This window comes from Stenella coeruleoalba, assembly GCF_951394435.1.
Source record: "Stenella coeruleoalba genome assembly, chromosome: 1".
NCBI lineage: Eukaryota > Metazoa > Chordata > Mammalia > Artiodactyla > Delphinidae > Stenella > Stenella coeruleoalba.
The window spans coordinates 108,227,416-108,243,340 of record NC_137169.1 but is presented as its reverse complement, the minus strand read 5'-3'; the positions used below and the strand labels follow the sequence as shown (position 1 = coordinate 108,243,340).

Genomic DNA, 15,925 nt, shown 5'->3' with positions numbered 1-15,925 from the left:
CCCCAATTTACCTCTCTGGCCATGTTTCCCATTTCTCCTTTCACACTCCTGATTATATGCTATTTACACAACAATTTTATGCATTTCACTTTTATATCTTCATACTTTTGTTTACTGTGATCTATCTCCTGGAATGACCCTTCCCTTTCTGTTGGTGAAATATTAATTCTCTAAGGCCCAACTCAAATGTGTTCTCTGTGAAGTTTTCATAGACCAGCAGTTGTCAAACTTTAGTATGTATCAGAATCACCTGGAGGGCTTGTTAAACCACAGATTGCTGTCCCCACACCACACTTGGAGTAGGTCTGGGTGGAGTCTGAGAATTTGCATGTCTAAAATTTTCCCAGTTGATGCCCATGCCATTGGTACTGGGACCAGAGTTTAAGAATCATTGTTCTAGGGACTTCCCTGGTGGCACAGTGGTTAAGAATCTGCCTCCCAACGCAGGAGACACGGGTTCAATACCTGGTCTGGGAAGATCCCACATGCCACAGAGCAACTAAGCCTGTGCTCCACAACTACTGAGCCTGCGCTCTAGAGCCCGCATGCCACAACTACTGAGCCTGCGAGCCACAACTACTGAAGCCTGCACGCATGGAGCCCCTACTCTGCAACAAAAGAAGCCACCGCAATGAGAAGCGCACGCACCACAAGGAAGAGTAGGCCCTGCTCACTGCAATTAGAGACAGCCTATGCACAGCAACAAAGCCCCAACACAGCCAAAAAAAAAAAAAAAAAAAAGAATCATTGTTCTAGACCATCATTTACCCCCTGCAGAATTAACTCTTGCCTCTGTTCTTCTGTTACCTTAGTTCCTTTCCACTTGTCTGTTATCTGTGTATGTGTGTTTCCTCTGCTGGTTTGAGATCATCTCAATGCTGAGTTCCTATATTAATCATCTTTGTTTCCCCTAGCAACTGACATATTGCCCCGTACATGCCGTGCTCTGTAATGTGTGATGATTAAAGGGAAATCTTTGCTCTGCCCTGATTATGTTTCTATTAGTTAGATTCGTTCAGCTTTCTGATGTGTGTGTGGGTGGGCTGGGGGTGGAAATGAGGAATGGGGATGTTGAAGAGAAACAGGAGCTATTTGGAGCATCACATTCCAGTCTGATTTCTTCATTGCCCTGAGGAGGTGAAGTGATCAGTTCAGTAGATCAGCAGTGGGACTCAGGGAAGTGTCTTCTAAGGACTTGTTGCTAAACATGCAATCAGGGAGCCTGCTAGAGAACCTAAATCTCTGGCCCCACTCCGGATGTACTGAATCAGAATCTGAATTTTAATAAGACGTCCAAGTAATTTGCTCACTAAAATTTGAGAAGCACTATAGGAAAGGCAGGTTTGAGCTGTATAATCCTTTTCAGGGCAATATTAGGGAGCCAAGCTCTGGCTTCATTTTTTTTTAAGTACTGAAGACTAACTGTAGTCAGAGATGATGAGGCCCTGATATAAATGACTCACATTATTAAATTTTACAAATTATTGAAGTAGACAGCTTATTGTCAGCTTAATAATATGAAGTAATAAATAACTGATACACCATTTGGAATGCTCATGTTGGTCTGCTCAGCATATTCACTCCTGTAATCTATTGTGATATGTTGAAAAATCACAACCATATGCTACTTAGTACTTGATCATGAGAAATCATAGTATGGGGTCCAGAACCTTGGAATGCCAAATAATCCTTTCCTTGGAGACAGACTTGGGGGAAATTAGATCATAATCTGAAGGTTACTGTGTGATCTCAGAATCAAAACAAAGGAACATAGGGATTAAAAACTCAGAGGGTTTCAGGCATCAGGAAAGTATTGTACAGAAGCAAAATGGGGTGAGTGAGGACTGTGGTCACCTGGGAAATACGTGTCTCACCTACAGGTAGCAGTTGATGATATTTAGGTTTAGCTAATGTTTGTCCTGTGTCACACATATCATGCTGCCAGATCTCCAATTTTTCAAGTGAACTTAAAAACCCGTATTTTTTTTTATGAAAGCTTCTGAGTTTTGAATATTGACAACTAATTCAAAAATTTTGTTAATTCTGCAATACTCTGAATCAGCAATTCAAATTCTAGGAATTAAAATACATACCTTTGAAATGACATACAGTGCTAAATTATCTTCTACAACATTGTTTGAAATAACAAAATATTTAGAAGCAAAATAAATTTTCATCAGCAAGGGTTGGTTAAACAAACTATGGCACACCGAAACAGGGGCATACTTTTCAGCTGTGTTTTTTAAAAAAGGCTAAGGAATCTCTTTGTGTATTAATATGAAGTGATTTTCAAGACACTTTATTAAATGAGAAAAACAAGTGCAGAACATGGTATACACCATGCTATCAGTTGTTAAATAATAGTAAAAATATACATTTTTATACATATACATAAAATATCACTGGATGGATACCTAAGAAATTAACACTGGTTGTCTCTGAAGAGGGCAAATGGAAGGGTGGGGGACAAGAGTGAGAGTAAGAGTTTTTACAGTACACCATTTTATACCTTTTGAATTTTGAAACATGAAAATAGATAGTTTATTCAAAAATATTACTTTAAAAATAAAAGGAAAAGAAGAATGTCTGGAAAGATACACATATATGCAAAAACAAACTACCTTAATTGCAGTTACCTCTAGAAAGAAGGATTGGGAAACAAGGCAATGTCTAGGAACTTTCTGCATTTTTATCCTTAGGTAATGATTGAAAAAAATTTTTTTTTATTATGTGCATTTGTTACTTTTACAATAATAATTTTAAAATGTCAACTCAAAAAGCAAATATAAAACCCAACACATAACCACACACGCTTTGTAGATTACACTGGAGGGGGTCTGGCCCAATAAAACTTCTTTGCAGACCCACTGGATTTCTAAATCGCCAGTTTAAGGTAAGTGAAAGGAATGTTTAAGGACACCAGATTAACAGAGGTAATGTGGGCAATAAAACCAGACAGACCCAAGGTCTGTGGGCTGCAGCTCCCTGAATCTCTGCACCAAGGACTATCTGGCTACTGAGCCTAGAAATAATCAGCTGTCCAATGGCTAATTGCCTTCTTTCCTGAACAGCATTCACTCTGGCCCTGTGTGAGTTTGCCTTGGGTTGCTACTCTTTCTCTGCTTCCACATATGATCCGTTTCTTCTGACTGACGCACTTTTTTTTTTTCCTTGGATAGGTTACTGGAGAAAGTAGGATAACAGTCAAACCTGTCACTCTCTAGTGACTATATATGGATGCTCTCATTAACCATGTGTTTGTCTTGCATTTTATTTTATAAGGTGGAGAAAAGGTTAATTTCTGAGCTTCTGGAGGGAAACACATGTAACCCTCAAGTACTGCTTCAATCTTAATCTGCTTTCATTGTACCCTGACCTGCACCTTGTCCTGAATTTCTTTTCAGCCAATAAGGGTACAATCACCTCTTGCTCTCTTTCTCCAGTTTAACCAATACAGCACCATCTGTTCTGGTGAAGGCAAAGTCTAGTATCTCCAGTGGAAGGCTCCAGTATCCCTGCCTCCATTTTCAAATAATCCTGAGCATTTACTCATGCCAAGCAGGGGGGCAGTCCTGCTTCCAGGAATCAGGAACACAGACAATTATCAAGTCTCTGCTAACAGTGCATGGCTAGAGTTATGTCTCCATACCATTTCGTATTGCTGCTAAAGCCTGGTCCAGCATGGTCCCAAGGATACAAGTCTCCTCTGAAGTGACTGCATGCTGGTACAAGTCCCTGCACAAGCCCAAGTGATGCCCCACACTTAGATTCCAGGGTTACAACTCTCTTAGTTCACATTCCCATGCGAGGTCACTGTTGCCTAGAACATTTGGCCAGCCTGGTTGGACTTGAGAGCTTTAGTCTCTATTATTTACTGTGCTAGAACCAATTCTCTTCAGCCAAACCTGTGTTGAGCCTTGGTCAGTGGCCTAGATACCTCCTTTCCTTCTAATGAATTCTCTTACAGACTTTCCTGCCGGTTAGCCCTAGTTCACTCTACCAAATTTCCATTAACTTCAGACTTTGGAGAGTAGGCATTATGATTTCCTTCTTTTTTCTCTTAAAAGGTCCCTGGGATGCTGATTGTGACACTCATCATCATCATCATGATGTATTATATATGAACTTCCTGTGACTGCCATAACAAATTATGGCTTAAAACAATAGAATTTTGTCTCAGAGTTGAGACAAACTAGGTGGCTTAAAACAATAGAATTTTGTCTCAGAGTTCTGGAGCCTAGAAGTCCAAAATCAAGGTGTTGGCAGGGCTGCACTCCCTCCAAAGGCTCTGGGGAGAATACATCCTTGCCTCTTCCAGCTTCTGATGGCTCCCACCAAGGATTCTTTAGATGTGGTTGCAGAACTCCAATCTCTGCACTCATCTTCACATGACCTTTTCATCTCCCTCTCTCTGTGTCTTCTCTTCTGTCTTTTATAAAGACACTTGTCATTGGATTTAGGGCTCACCCCACTAATCCAGGTTGAGTTCATCTTGAGGTCCTTAACTTTCCATTTGCAAAGACCCTTTATCCAAATAAGGTCACATTCATAGATTTCAGGGGTAAGGACATGGACATATCATTTTGAGGGCCTCTTTTCAACCCACTAGATGTTATTTTATAAATGAGTAAATGAGTAAATGTAGGCTGAGGGAGATTAAGGGACTCACGCAAGGCAAATTTGTTCCCCTCTACCACAGAGCTCTGCCTGCTTGAGAAGGGCATCAGCTTTTTTTTTTCTTTTTTTGGCTGCGTTGGGTCTTCGTTGCTGCGCACGGGCTTTCTCTAGTTGCGGCAAGTGGAGGCTACTCTCCATTGCAGTGCGCGGGCTTCTCATTGTGGTGGCTTCTCTTGTTGAGGAGCTGGGGCTCTAGGCGCACGGGCTTCAGTAGTTGTGGCTTGCGGGTTCAGTAGTTGTGGCTTGCGGGCTCTAGAGCACAGGCTCAGTAGTTGTGGCGCGTGGCTTAGTTGCTCCCCGGCATGTGGGATCTTCCCGGACCAGGGCTTGAACCCACGTCCCCTGCACTGGCAGGCAGATTCTCAACCACTGTGCCACCAGGGAAGCCCCGGGTCATCACGTTTTATAAAACCTCACACACTAAAAAGGTCCTGTAAGACTCTTTATCTTATAAGGTTCCTGCTGCCCTTATATTTGCATAGCTAAAGGTACTTCCTAGGGCCACCTCTAGGAGGGCTTCTAGTTTTAGATGCACCTTACCAAGCATCATGATATTATATTACATTACCTCATAAAATTATGGCCAACTTTCTTATCTTAAGAATATTAGATACTGGAGGATTGAAACCCATGGCCTTATTTTTTTTTTTTTTTTGCTGTACATGGGCCTCTCACTGTTGTGGCCTCTCCCGTTGCGGAGCACAGGCTCCAGACGCGCAAGCTCAGCGGCCATGGCTCACGGGCCCAGCTGCTCCGCGGCACGTGGGATCTTCCCGGACCGGGGCATGAACCCATGTCCCCTGCATCGGCAGGCGGACTCTCAACCACTGCGCCACCAGGGAAGCCCATCATGGCCTTATTTTAATCAATAAGTTCAACCTGTCTCTGTCCCACTTTGGTAACTATTTTCCTGAATAGGAACAACACAGACTGACTTGTGTTTCATCCTTGTTATTATTCTCAACTCAACCTCATGTGCCTATTGTGGAATGCAAGAGTGAGAAGGCTGAGAAACAGGGAGGTGAAATAATAAAAGTCTGTTTCATAAATGTCTGTATAAAAGATTTCATATCTCCTGTGAAGGAAGGTCTACCAGGCTTTTTCATAGTTCAGCTCAGAGATGATTCTGTGGCTGTGGAGCTGGCCTTATAGGGATTCTTCACCAACTTGGCACACCGAAAAATCATCACCATTAGGAACAAAAAAAGAAGAACAACAAAGGCAATGGCAAAGCCTTTGTCTACATCAACACTGCTGGACAGGCTTGAATCATCCATGAGAACACACACCTCTTTACCCTTGTCCAGCTGTAGCTACTTCCTCAGGAATGTCTTCAGATTTGTCATATTCCTAGACAAAAGAGGATAAAACAAGTTTACTGGTTTGTATAGGTATATATGTATTTTCTTAATAATGCTATGCTGAAACCAGAGGGTTTTCAAAAAAAATTAGCAAGATTTATTTGAGGCACTTGTGAAACTGATAACATTAGTATAGGTGACCTTCAAGAAATACACATATGCAAAAGCGGAAGAAATACTCCAAGGCAAAACATGAGCAATTATGTGTATCTCAGAAATCAACTGGGGCTTCCTTGCTCTGTTAAATCCAGGTAAAATTGTCTTGAACACCCCAGTTCTGTGTTAAGTCCAAATCGTTCTCTAATATTTATTCAAATTCTGAGTACTTTAAGTAATTTCTTGTAGGGTCTTAACTTAGTAGGTATGAACATAAAATTGTTTTATTTTTTCTAATCACTATGTGCTGTCATTCCCATGTCTTAATTAAAAATCAGGTATGTCGCAGAAGTGATCAGTTTCAGTTATTAAAACTTAATCGGACTTCCCTGGTGGTCCAGTGGTTAAGAAACTGAGCTTCCAATGCACGTGATGTGGGTTCGATCCCTGGTCAGGGAACTAAGATCCTACATGCCGTGTGATGCAGCAAAAAACCCCCAAAAAACAAAAGACAGCTTAATCCACCAAAACAATACTGAAAAGAACAAAGTCAGAGGACTCCCTCTTCTCAATTTCAAAACTCACCATAAAGCTACAGTTATTGAGATAGTGCCGTATTGGCATAAGGATAGACATATAGATCAATGGAATAGAATTGAGAGTACAGAAATAAACTCATATATGTATTGTCAACTGATTTTTGAGAAGGGTGCCAATACCATTCAATGAGGAAAGAAAACAAATGGTGCTTGGATAACTGAATAGCCATATGCCAAAGAATGAAGTTGGACCCTTTCTTCACACCATATATAAATATTAACTCAAAATAGATCAAAGACCCAAATGTAAGAACTAAAACTATAGAACGCAGAAGAAAACAAAGGGGTAAATTTTCATAACTTTGGATTTGGCAAAGGATTTTTAGATATGACACCAAAATCACAGGCAACAAAAGAAAAAAATAGATAAATTGGACTTCCTCAAAATTTAAAACTTTTGAGCTTCAAAAGACACTATCAAGAAAGTGAAAAAACCCACACAATGGAAGAAAATGTTAGCAAATCTTATATCTGATAAGGGATTTGTATCTAGAATATCTAAAGTATTCTTACAACTAAATAATAACACAACCCAATTAAAAATTGGGCAAAGGATGTGAATAGATATTCCTCTAAGGAAGATATACAAATGGCCGATAAGTACATGAAAAAATGCTCAACATCATTAGTCATGGGGAATTACGCTAATCAGCAGGCATAAAGTTTCAGTGAAGCAAGATGGATAAGCTCTAGAGATCTGCTGTATGACATTGCACGTGTAGTGAATGATAATGTATCATACACTTAAAAATTTGTTAAGGTATATCTCATGTTAAGTGTTCTTACTATAGTAAAACAAAATTTGAAAAAAGAAAGAAAGAAAAGAGGTTGGCTGAAGCAGCCTGTGGCAGTAGAGAAGAAGGCAGCGTTGAGATTGAATTGATCAAGGGGGATTTTTTTTTTTCTTGAGGACCAGATACGGACCACAGATAGGGACCAGCCTGGGGGTCACATAAAAGAGGATCTAGCCCAACAGAGCTTCTTGCTAAGATGACGGTTACCTTAATAGAAAATGGCTGGAGGTGAACTCGGATTCAGCATTGTAACGACCAGTCAGAGGAGAAACATTGACCTGGAGGGATCTGCAGTTAGATAACCCTAGTGAGGGAATTTCTGGGGAGCTCACGAAAAGCACATCATGAGCGAAAGAGTCCTGAACATCATCCAAGCCTAGAGAGAAAAAATGTCAATAGATTTGTTGTGAAAAATGGTTTAATGGGTCTTTTGGTGACACACAGAGAAAACTAAAATATTGTTTTATAAAAGATTAATTGGGATGGTGAGGAGATAAATTGCTCTGTGAAACAATATCAAGAATTGCGTTCATAATGGGCAGAGTTGTACCTTGGCAGAGAATTGTAAGGAAGTGTTCCTAAACTGAAGATGAGAGAAAAACTAGTCTGGTAGCTGGAAAATGGGGGAAGATTGGTAGATATTTGTACCGTCTTTAAGATATGTATCTCATTTACGTATGTATTACATTCTTTATGTGCCTTATCCTTTCTACAGTGCAGAGTCATGTGTATTTTTGCATTGAGCATTTCAGTGGCTTATCACTCTCTACCTCTGTTAATATCCTTTCAGGCCTACTTCCCAAATATGTCTCAGATCAATTCCCTTTTCTTTATCCCTTATGGCCACCCCTGTGCTCTAGGCCATCAAATGCCAGACACCTGCAAATACTCTCTGATCTCCTGAAAACACTCTTATTCTCCTCCAAACCACAAAGCAATCTTTAACAAATGTAAATCAATCAGTCTGCAGATTAAAATCCTTCAGCAGCTTCCCACTGTCTTCAAACTTCTTGATGGGGTTTCAAGGCTGTCCACGATTTGGTCTCATCTTGTTTCCTGCCACTCTCTTCTTTGTACTTTTTTACCCAGCAATGCTGGGCTTCTCACAGTTCCATGAGTTTTGCATGATCCTCCTTTGCCTCCATCCCTTTTCTGTTAACATTATCTTTGCATTACTCCCATCCTTCTACATTCAACTTTTAGGCCTTAGCTTAAATGTTAATTTCCTAGGGAGATATTCTAGTAACATTCACTATAGTTTATTATAGTTAGTTTCTGTCTTCTCTGATAAAATAGTAATCCTACATGAGACTAAGGACCTTAGATAATTTTTTTTTTTTTTTTTGCGGAACGCGGGCCTCTCACTGTTGTGGCCTCTCCCGTTGCCGAGCACAGGCTCCGGACGTGCAGGCTCAGCGGCCATGGCTCACGGACCCAGACGCTCCGCGGCATGTGGGACCTTCCCGGACCGGGGCACGAACCCGTGTCCCCTGCATCGGCAGGCGGATTCTCAACCACTGCGCCACCAGGGAAGCCCTATAATTTGTTTTTTTATCTAAAAGTCTGGCATACATTAGATGTTCAGTAAGTATCTGTTCAATGAATGACAGTAGCACTACACTTTGTAAAGATGCTCATTGAATGAATGAATGACTTTGAGAATGTGGCACTGAATTAAGAAAGGAGAAGACTGTTGCTGATGTAAAAGGATAGTGTTAGCAGAGTGGTAAAGAAGGAATCCAGACTTTAGTGGATTAAGCAGGAAAGGGCAGTGAGGAAATGAAGACACCGAGATTTTAAATCGTTTATGAGGAGTTCATCTAGGAAAGAAAGAATAGCAGCTAAAAGCCTATTGCAGAATCAAACGAGGGATTCCTTTTCAAAGGCAGAATGGAAAGGTATCAGGTAGGATGTTTTTGGTTGCAAGAGACAGAGAAGTCCACTTAAGTGAGATTAAATAATACATGAAATTTATTGACTTATAAGACTGAAGTCCAGAGTAAGGATAACTTTAGGTATGGTTGGATCCAGAGATTCAAGGTGTTATCAGGGTTCTGCATTTATATGTCTACCTTTCTTCTATGTTGATTTTATACCCAGGCTGGGTTCCCTGTTGTAACAAGAATGGCTCCAGAAAATCCAGACCTCACATATTCCCCTTTCATATTATCTCCTCTTCATCAATTCCAGAGGAAGAAAGAACACTTTTATATCCGTCAGGATTCTTGTTTGCAAGCGATAGAAACAGGGTTTCCTTTACTTAAGCAAAAAAGGGTATTTATTATAAAGAGATCAGGTGGCTTCCAGAATCAAGCAGAAGGAGAACTGGTCCTATAAAACAAGCAGAAACCAAGAGAGGCCAGGCGTTGGGAACCACAGCCAAGGTCAGCACAGGAAAAGTCTGGTTAGGACACTGTCGGCACTGGACACTACCACAATTGGACACTGCTGCTGCTGAGCACTGCTGCTACCGTCATTGGATACTCTGCCTCTGCCATGCCTGAATTATAAATTGTGTCATCTTTGTGTCATTCAATATTCCAGACCCTGGCTGGAGCATCCGACTGGTCAAGGCTGAGTCATGCCCCAGGACTTAGCCACCACAGGGTGGAAGAGGGAATATTTGGTATCTCTAGGCACTGTAGTGAAAATGATGTTCTGCCTCTCACAGACTCACATAAAGGAAGATTTCCCTCAAGTAAGACGAGGTTTGGGATGTTGAGCAGACCAAAAATGACAAACATCTATTTTTCGGTCTTGGCCCCAATCCAACTATATGCTGTTTATAAGAGACTCACTTAAAATTTAAAGGCATAAAAACATTGAAAGTAAAATGTATGCTAAGTAAATACTCACCAAAAGATAACTGAGGTGCTATATTAATGTCAGACAAAATAGACCTTAAGACCAGAAGCATTATTAGGGATACAGAGGAATAACATTATGATGAAGGGCAAAATTCAGTAGGAAGATGTAACAGTTCTAAATTGTATGCACCTAATAAAATAGTCTCAAGAGAAATAAGAAAACAATAGGACTATAGGGAGAAATTGATAAAAATTGTAGTGGATAATAAACACATTCTTCTCAATCATTGATAGGTCAACTAGACAGAAATCAGTGAAGATACAGAATATTTCATTAATACAATTAACAAGCTTGATTTATAGAACCATGCATTCAACACTGAGCAAACTCATACTTTTCCACATATTGTTTAATCACATTTGAGTTGGCTTTGGGATTTTTTTTGGTAATTTGAAACTAAAAACATCCTAATTCCATGTATTAAATCCTGTTCTGCTTAGAATAGCTAGAATGGTTTCTGTTCTCTGCAAGTAAGCCTTGATGGATATAGATACCAAGCTGAGTTTATCCCAGAAGTAGAAGTGTACTATATATATATGTAAACCATATGAATACCTCAGTTGTTGCAGAAAAAGCATTTGATACATTTCAATACTAATATAAAACACCCATATTAATATTCTTAGCAAAATAGGGGTAGAAGGGAACACCTTTAACCCAATAAAGGTACCAACAACAAAAAATGTATAGCAAACATCCTACTTAATGGTCAAAAGTTGAAAGATTTTCCTTTTAAAATTGGGAACAAGACAAAGATGTTCACTAGCTTCACTTTATTCAACATCATTCTGGACGTTCTAGCCAGTGCAGTAAAATAAGATAAAGAAAGAAAAAAAAAGGGCTTCCCTGGTGGTGCAGTGGTTGAGAGTCCGCCTGCCGATGTGGGGGACACGGGTTCGTGCCCCGGTCCGGGAAGATCCCACATGCCGCAGAGCGGCTGTGCCTGTGAGCCATGGCGTCTGAGCCTGTGCGTCCGGAGCCTGTGTTCCGCGACGGGAGAGGCTGCGGCAGTGAGAGGCCCGCGTACCGCAAAAAAAAAAAAAAAAAAGAAAGAAAAAAAAGAAAAAACAAAGATTTAAAAGGAAAAAACAAAAATGTTCGTCATTCACAGATGTCATTTCCTTCAGAATAGTCTATAGAAAATATGAGAAATAGGCAATTTAGCAAGGTGTCTGGATGAGATACATAAGTCAATTGCATTTCTAAATGCCAGTAACAAACAATAAGCAGAAGGAAGAAGAGGGAGGAGGAGGAGGGAGGTGGTGGAGCGTGGTGGAGGAGGGGGAGGGGGATGGAGAAGAGAAAGCTCCTGGGTGGCGTGGCGCCCCTGCTCCCCCAGGCGCTGCCCAGCCCCCTGTCAGCCAGGGCTGATCCCCCGCAGATCTTGGCTCTCCTCTCATTTTCGGCCTCACGAATGTTATTTTGTTCTCACACACGCTCAGCCTGCAGAAACCGTTAGATGTTCTCAGGTCGCCACGAGGGAAGCTGAGGGTCCTGGACTTCACCAGAGCTGTGTCTGGAGGACAGCTCTCTCTTCCAGGTCCAGGATGCCCCTCATCTGTGGGTGCTGGGCACAAGCTGGGTACTCTGTGGGTGCTGTGGTTGCTGGACTGATGTTTGAGGTACCATGAGGACCAGGTGGAGCAATGACCAGTTTGCTAGATTCCTAGAAGTGGAACTGGGGACTGTGGGATTACAGGCTCTCCAGGGCCTAGGCTGGCTATCCCCATCCCGTGTCTGGCTGACCATGCCCACCCTCAAGATTCCTTGATTGCGAAATGAGAAACTCAGGGGCCCTCAACCCTAGTCTCCTTTAGCCTCCACTGGCCAGATGACAAACACTTTACCAAGATAAGGAAACCTGCGTGGGTCCCAACAATCAAAGCTACATCTGTGACGCAGGACACTGCTGTGGACAGTCTCAGTGCTGCAGCTACTACTATGAATTCTGGTGGTTCTGGCCCTTGTGGACCATCATCATCCTCCTGAGCTGCTGCTGCGTGTGCCACCACCGCCGAGCCAAGCACCGCCGTCAGGTCCGACAGCGGCAACATGAAATCCACCTGATCGCCTACCGGGAAGCCCACAATTACTCAGCGCTGCCATTTTATTTCAGGTTTTTGCCAAACTATTTACTACCTCCTTATGAGGAAGTGGTGAACCGACTCCGACTCCTGCCCCACCATACAGTGCCTTCCAGCTCCAGCAGCAGCTGCCTGCACAGTGTGGCCCTACAGGCGGCAGCCCCCGGGGCGCCGACCCCACCAGGGGCTCCCAGGGGGCTCAGAGCAGCCCCTCGCCCGGGCCCAGCAGAAGCAGCACGCGACCCCCGAGCATCACTGACCCTGAGTCCTCCAACATGCCAGCAGACCCAGCAGTCGAGCCAGAAGGAGAAGTTTTGTGTGCAGGCTTGGCTGGGGGCTATCTCTGGAACTTCTACGGGTGAGCAGAAGGCCCTGCACTGTGGCAGTGGATAGAGGTGCAGCTTACTGCATCTCTCCCCTTTTCATCTGTGCCCACAGGTGATCAGTACCTCCCCCATCCCAAACACACGTCTGCCGGCCTTCACGTCTCACTGTTCTCTATGAACAAATGAGGAGGCTGTGGGACCTGAGAAAGGGGAGTCCCGCAGCCTGACTCTCACACAGTATTTTCTCTTGATTCTGAGTAAGTTGTTTTGTTTATTTGTTTGTTTTTTCAAACTGACCATTTGGAAAAAATGCCTTGGTTATCTGTGGTTTTCATGTCCTTTCCCTGCTCCGCCCCGCCTTGAGTGGGGTAACTAATTTTGTAGCCTATGTAAAGTGTCTAAGTGGCCCAGGTAGGAGGGTGAAGGCAGCCATCCTGAAGGACCACAGGATCCTTATTACTGTAGTTTGGCTTCAAAAACCAGTTGAGTTTTGATAGGAATAATCTGAATGGAGAAAGCGAACTTCTGAAACTAACATTCCCTGTCCAGCCCTGTTCATATGAAGAGTTTGGTTCTTCCCCCACTCTTGAACGATGACATTCAGACTAGGCATTGATGTTATGGTAAGAAAGGAAGGTATATATATGTATATATATGAATACACACGTATATATGTGTATGTGTGTATATATGTGTATACACACACACAAAATAGACAAATCCAAGGCTGTGAGGTGAACGAGTGTCTGAGTTTGGAGTCCACAAAACCAAAATCCATGTTGAACAAAGTGCAGTCCGTATACAGTGACTTTTTGGATAACCTGTGTGTGTCTGTTGTGTGTGAGCCCGCAGCCCTGTTTTCCTGTGACTACACTTTGAACGGCAGCCTCTCTGCTCACGTTACCCATGCGTTTGGAGCAGGCGCAGCCTTCTCAAGGTAATTTGTTTTATGCATTTACTGTTTACTGAGCAAATGTCTGACTGTGCGCTTGGGTGTACCCAGCAGCGCTGTCGGCGGCAGTCCCCACGTTTGCCAGAGATCCTGTGCTCCAAGTAGAGGTTTTACTTTACCCATCACTGCAATTTGCACATTGCTCCGTGGACACTCGGAGGCCTGTGTTCTGCTCCCTGTAAACAGAAACGTGCTCTGAGCCTATCTGCCTCCCTCAGCTGCTCCTGGCCCTCGGCCTCAGCCCCCGGGGGTGTCCACAACAGCTCGGGACAGAAGGCCAGGGTGGAACCTCCGACAGAAGCTGGACTGGATCTTCAGTGTCCAGCTTGGACTGGCTGTGGCCCAGACGTCAGCCCTGCCCAGAATTGCCAGGAGGGTTTGGCGGCCACCACAGTGCCGTAGGGCTTACCTCCCTCTGCTGAGGTCCAGCGCGTGGCTGATGTGTGGTGAAAGTGGGCAGAAATGTGCCACAGCCCTCAGATGCCTTTCCTGCCACCTTTTGGTTTTTGGTTTTTGTTTTTGTCTCAAACAACTCACTGAAGTGTCTCAAAGGAGATCAAGTTTTACCAAAATGAACCCTGCTTGAGTTAACTGGTCGAAGGGATGGATTCTGGCCCTCTCAGGATTCCTTCTCCAGTCAGAGTGGGGAACTGGTCCACGTGTTTACTGCTGGGTTCACTGCAGCATCCAACCCAAAAGGCATGAAAAGAAGAAAACGCAACGGGTGGAGCTGGGCTCGAGTCCAGCGTCACAGTCTGGTCCCTGCTACATGAGGCTGCCCTGCATGACGAAAGACGGAAGTAGGGAGCTGAAGGACTTGGGAGGGGGCCAGGGAGATGTGAGGGAGTCTTGTGTTCCAGGTGAACGAGAAGAAAGGGGTTGGTCGAGTGTTTGGTGCTACAGTCGGAAGATTTGCAAATGCTAACACATTCCCCTGTGAGGCACATCACCTTTTGTCAGTTATTGTGAATATGTGTATTTTAAGCAATAAGATTCAGTTGGTCAGACTTTTCTGGGCAGTCTCGGTGGCGCATTTCCTGTGCTGTGATTGTTCTGAAGACGGAGTGGCTCTAACCACTGTGAGAAGCCCAAATAAAATCGATCCCCGAAAAACAAAACAAAACAAAACAATAAGCAAATGTAATTTAAAAAAGACACCGCTGGGAATTCCCTGGCGGTCCAGTGGTTAGGATTCAGCACTTTCACTGCCGTGGCCCAGGTTCAATCCCTGGTTGAGGAACTAAGATCTTGCAAGCCATGTGCCGTGGTCAAAAAAAACCAAAACCAAAACAACTCATTATTTACAATAGCATAAGAATATATAAGGTATTTAAAAATAAATCTAAGAAAAGTTGAGCAGGACCTGTTTGGAAGAAATTATCAAACTTTACTGAAAGTCATTAAAAACACCTAAGTAAATAGAGAGATATGCCATATTTATGGATTCAACATGGTAGAGCTTTAATTCCAACTCTCCCCAAACTAACCTTTAGAGGCAGTGTAACTCCACCAAAATCCCATCAGGGTTTTTAGAGAAAACTGACAAACTGATTTTCTTAATTGTATATGGGACCTCACAGGCCCAAGAATTAAAAAGACATTCTAAAGAAAAAGAATAGGGTGGGGAGATTTCCCATATCAGTTATTAAGGTTTATTACAGAGCTATAGTATTTTTGACATGGGGTATATGTACATGTGTAGATAATAGACTATTTGAGCAGACTAGAAAGCCCAGAAACAAATTGCACATTTAGGGAAACTTGAGTTATAACAGAATGGGCATTTTTGACTGCAGAAAAAGAATGGACTATTTAATAAGTGATACTGGAAAATAGGATATCCATTTAAAAAAACACATCTATGGTCAAGATCAAACTTTAATAAAACGTTTAGAAGAAAATACAGAATTTTTTTTGACCTCAGAATAGGAAAAGATCTCTTAAACCAGACACAAATGGTACAACATATATTTTAAAAGATGGATAAGTTTAACTTCAGAGTTAAGAACTCCTGATCACCACAGACATGATAAAGTAAGTAAAAATACAAGTCACAAACTTGGAGAAACATATTTCTAAAAAAGGATTAGTATCCAAAGTTAGAAAAATAACTCCTCCAACTGAATAAGTAAAGGACAAATAATAGGAAAATTAGCAAAAGACATGAA

General features: G+C 42.4%; 1 protein-coding gene and 1 pseudogene across 2 annotated transcripts; one reads left to right on the top strand and one right to left on the bottom strand.

The window, feature by feature from the left end:
* Positions 1-5,786: 5,786 nt before the first annotated feature.
* CTXND2 (cortexin domain containing 2) lies at positions 5,787-5,957 on the bottom strand (the record flags this gene model as incomplete). Its single annotated transcript, XM_079931569.1, has 1 exon — positions 5,787-5,957. Exon 1 carries the CDS (start codon positions 5,952-5,954, stop codon positions 5,787-5,789), a length of 168 nt encoding a protein of 55 aa, XP_079787695.1. The 5' UTR covers positions 5,955-5,957.
* Positions 5,958-11,686: 5,729 nt separating this feature from the next.
* On the top strand, positions 11,687-12,841 carry LOC307197056 (WW domain binding protein 1-like; annotated as a pseudogene). Its single transcript has 2 exons — positions 11,687-11,782; positions 12,252-12,841. The product of its transcript is annotated as a WW domain binding protein 1-like (transcript).
* The last annotated feature ends 3,084 nt before the right edge of the window (positions 12,842-15,925 follow it).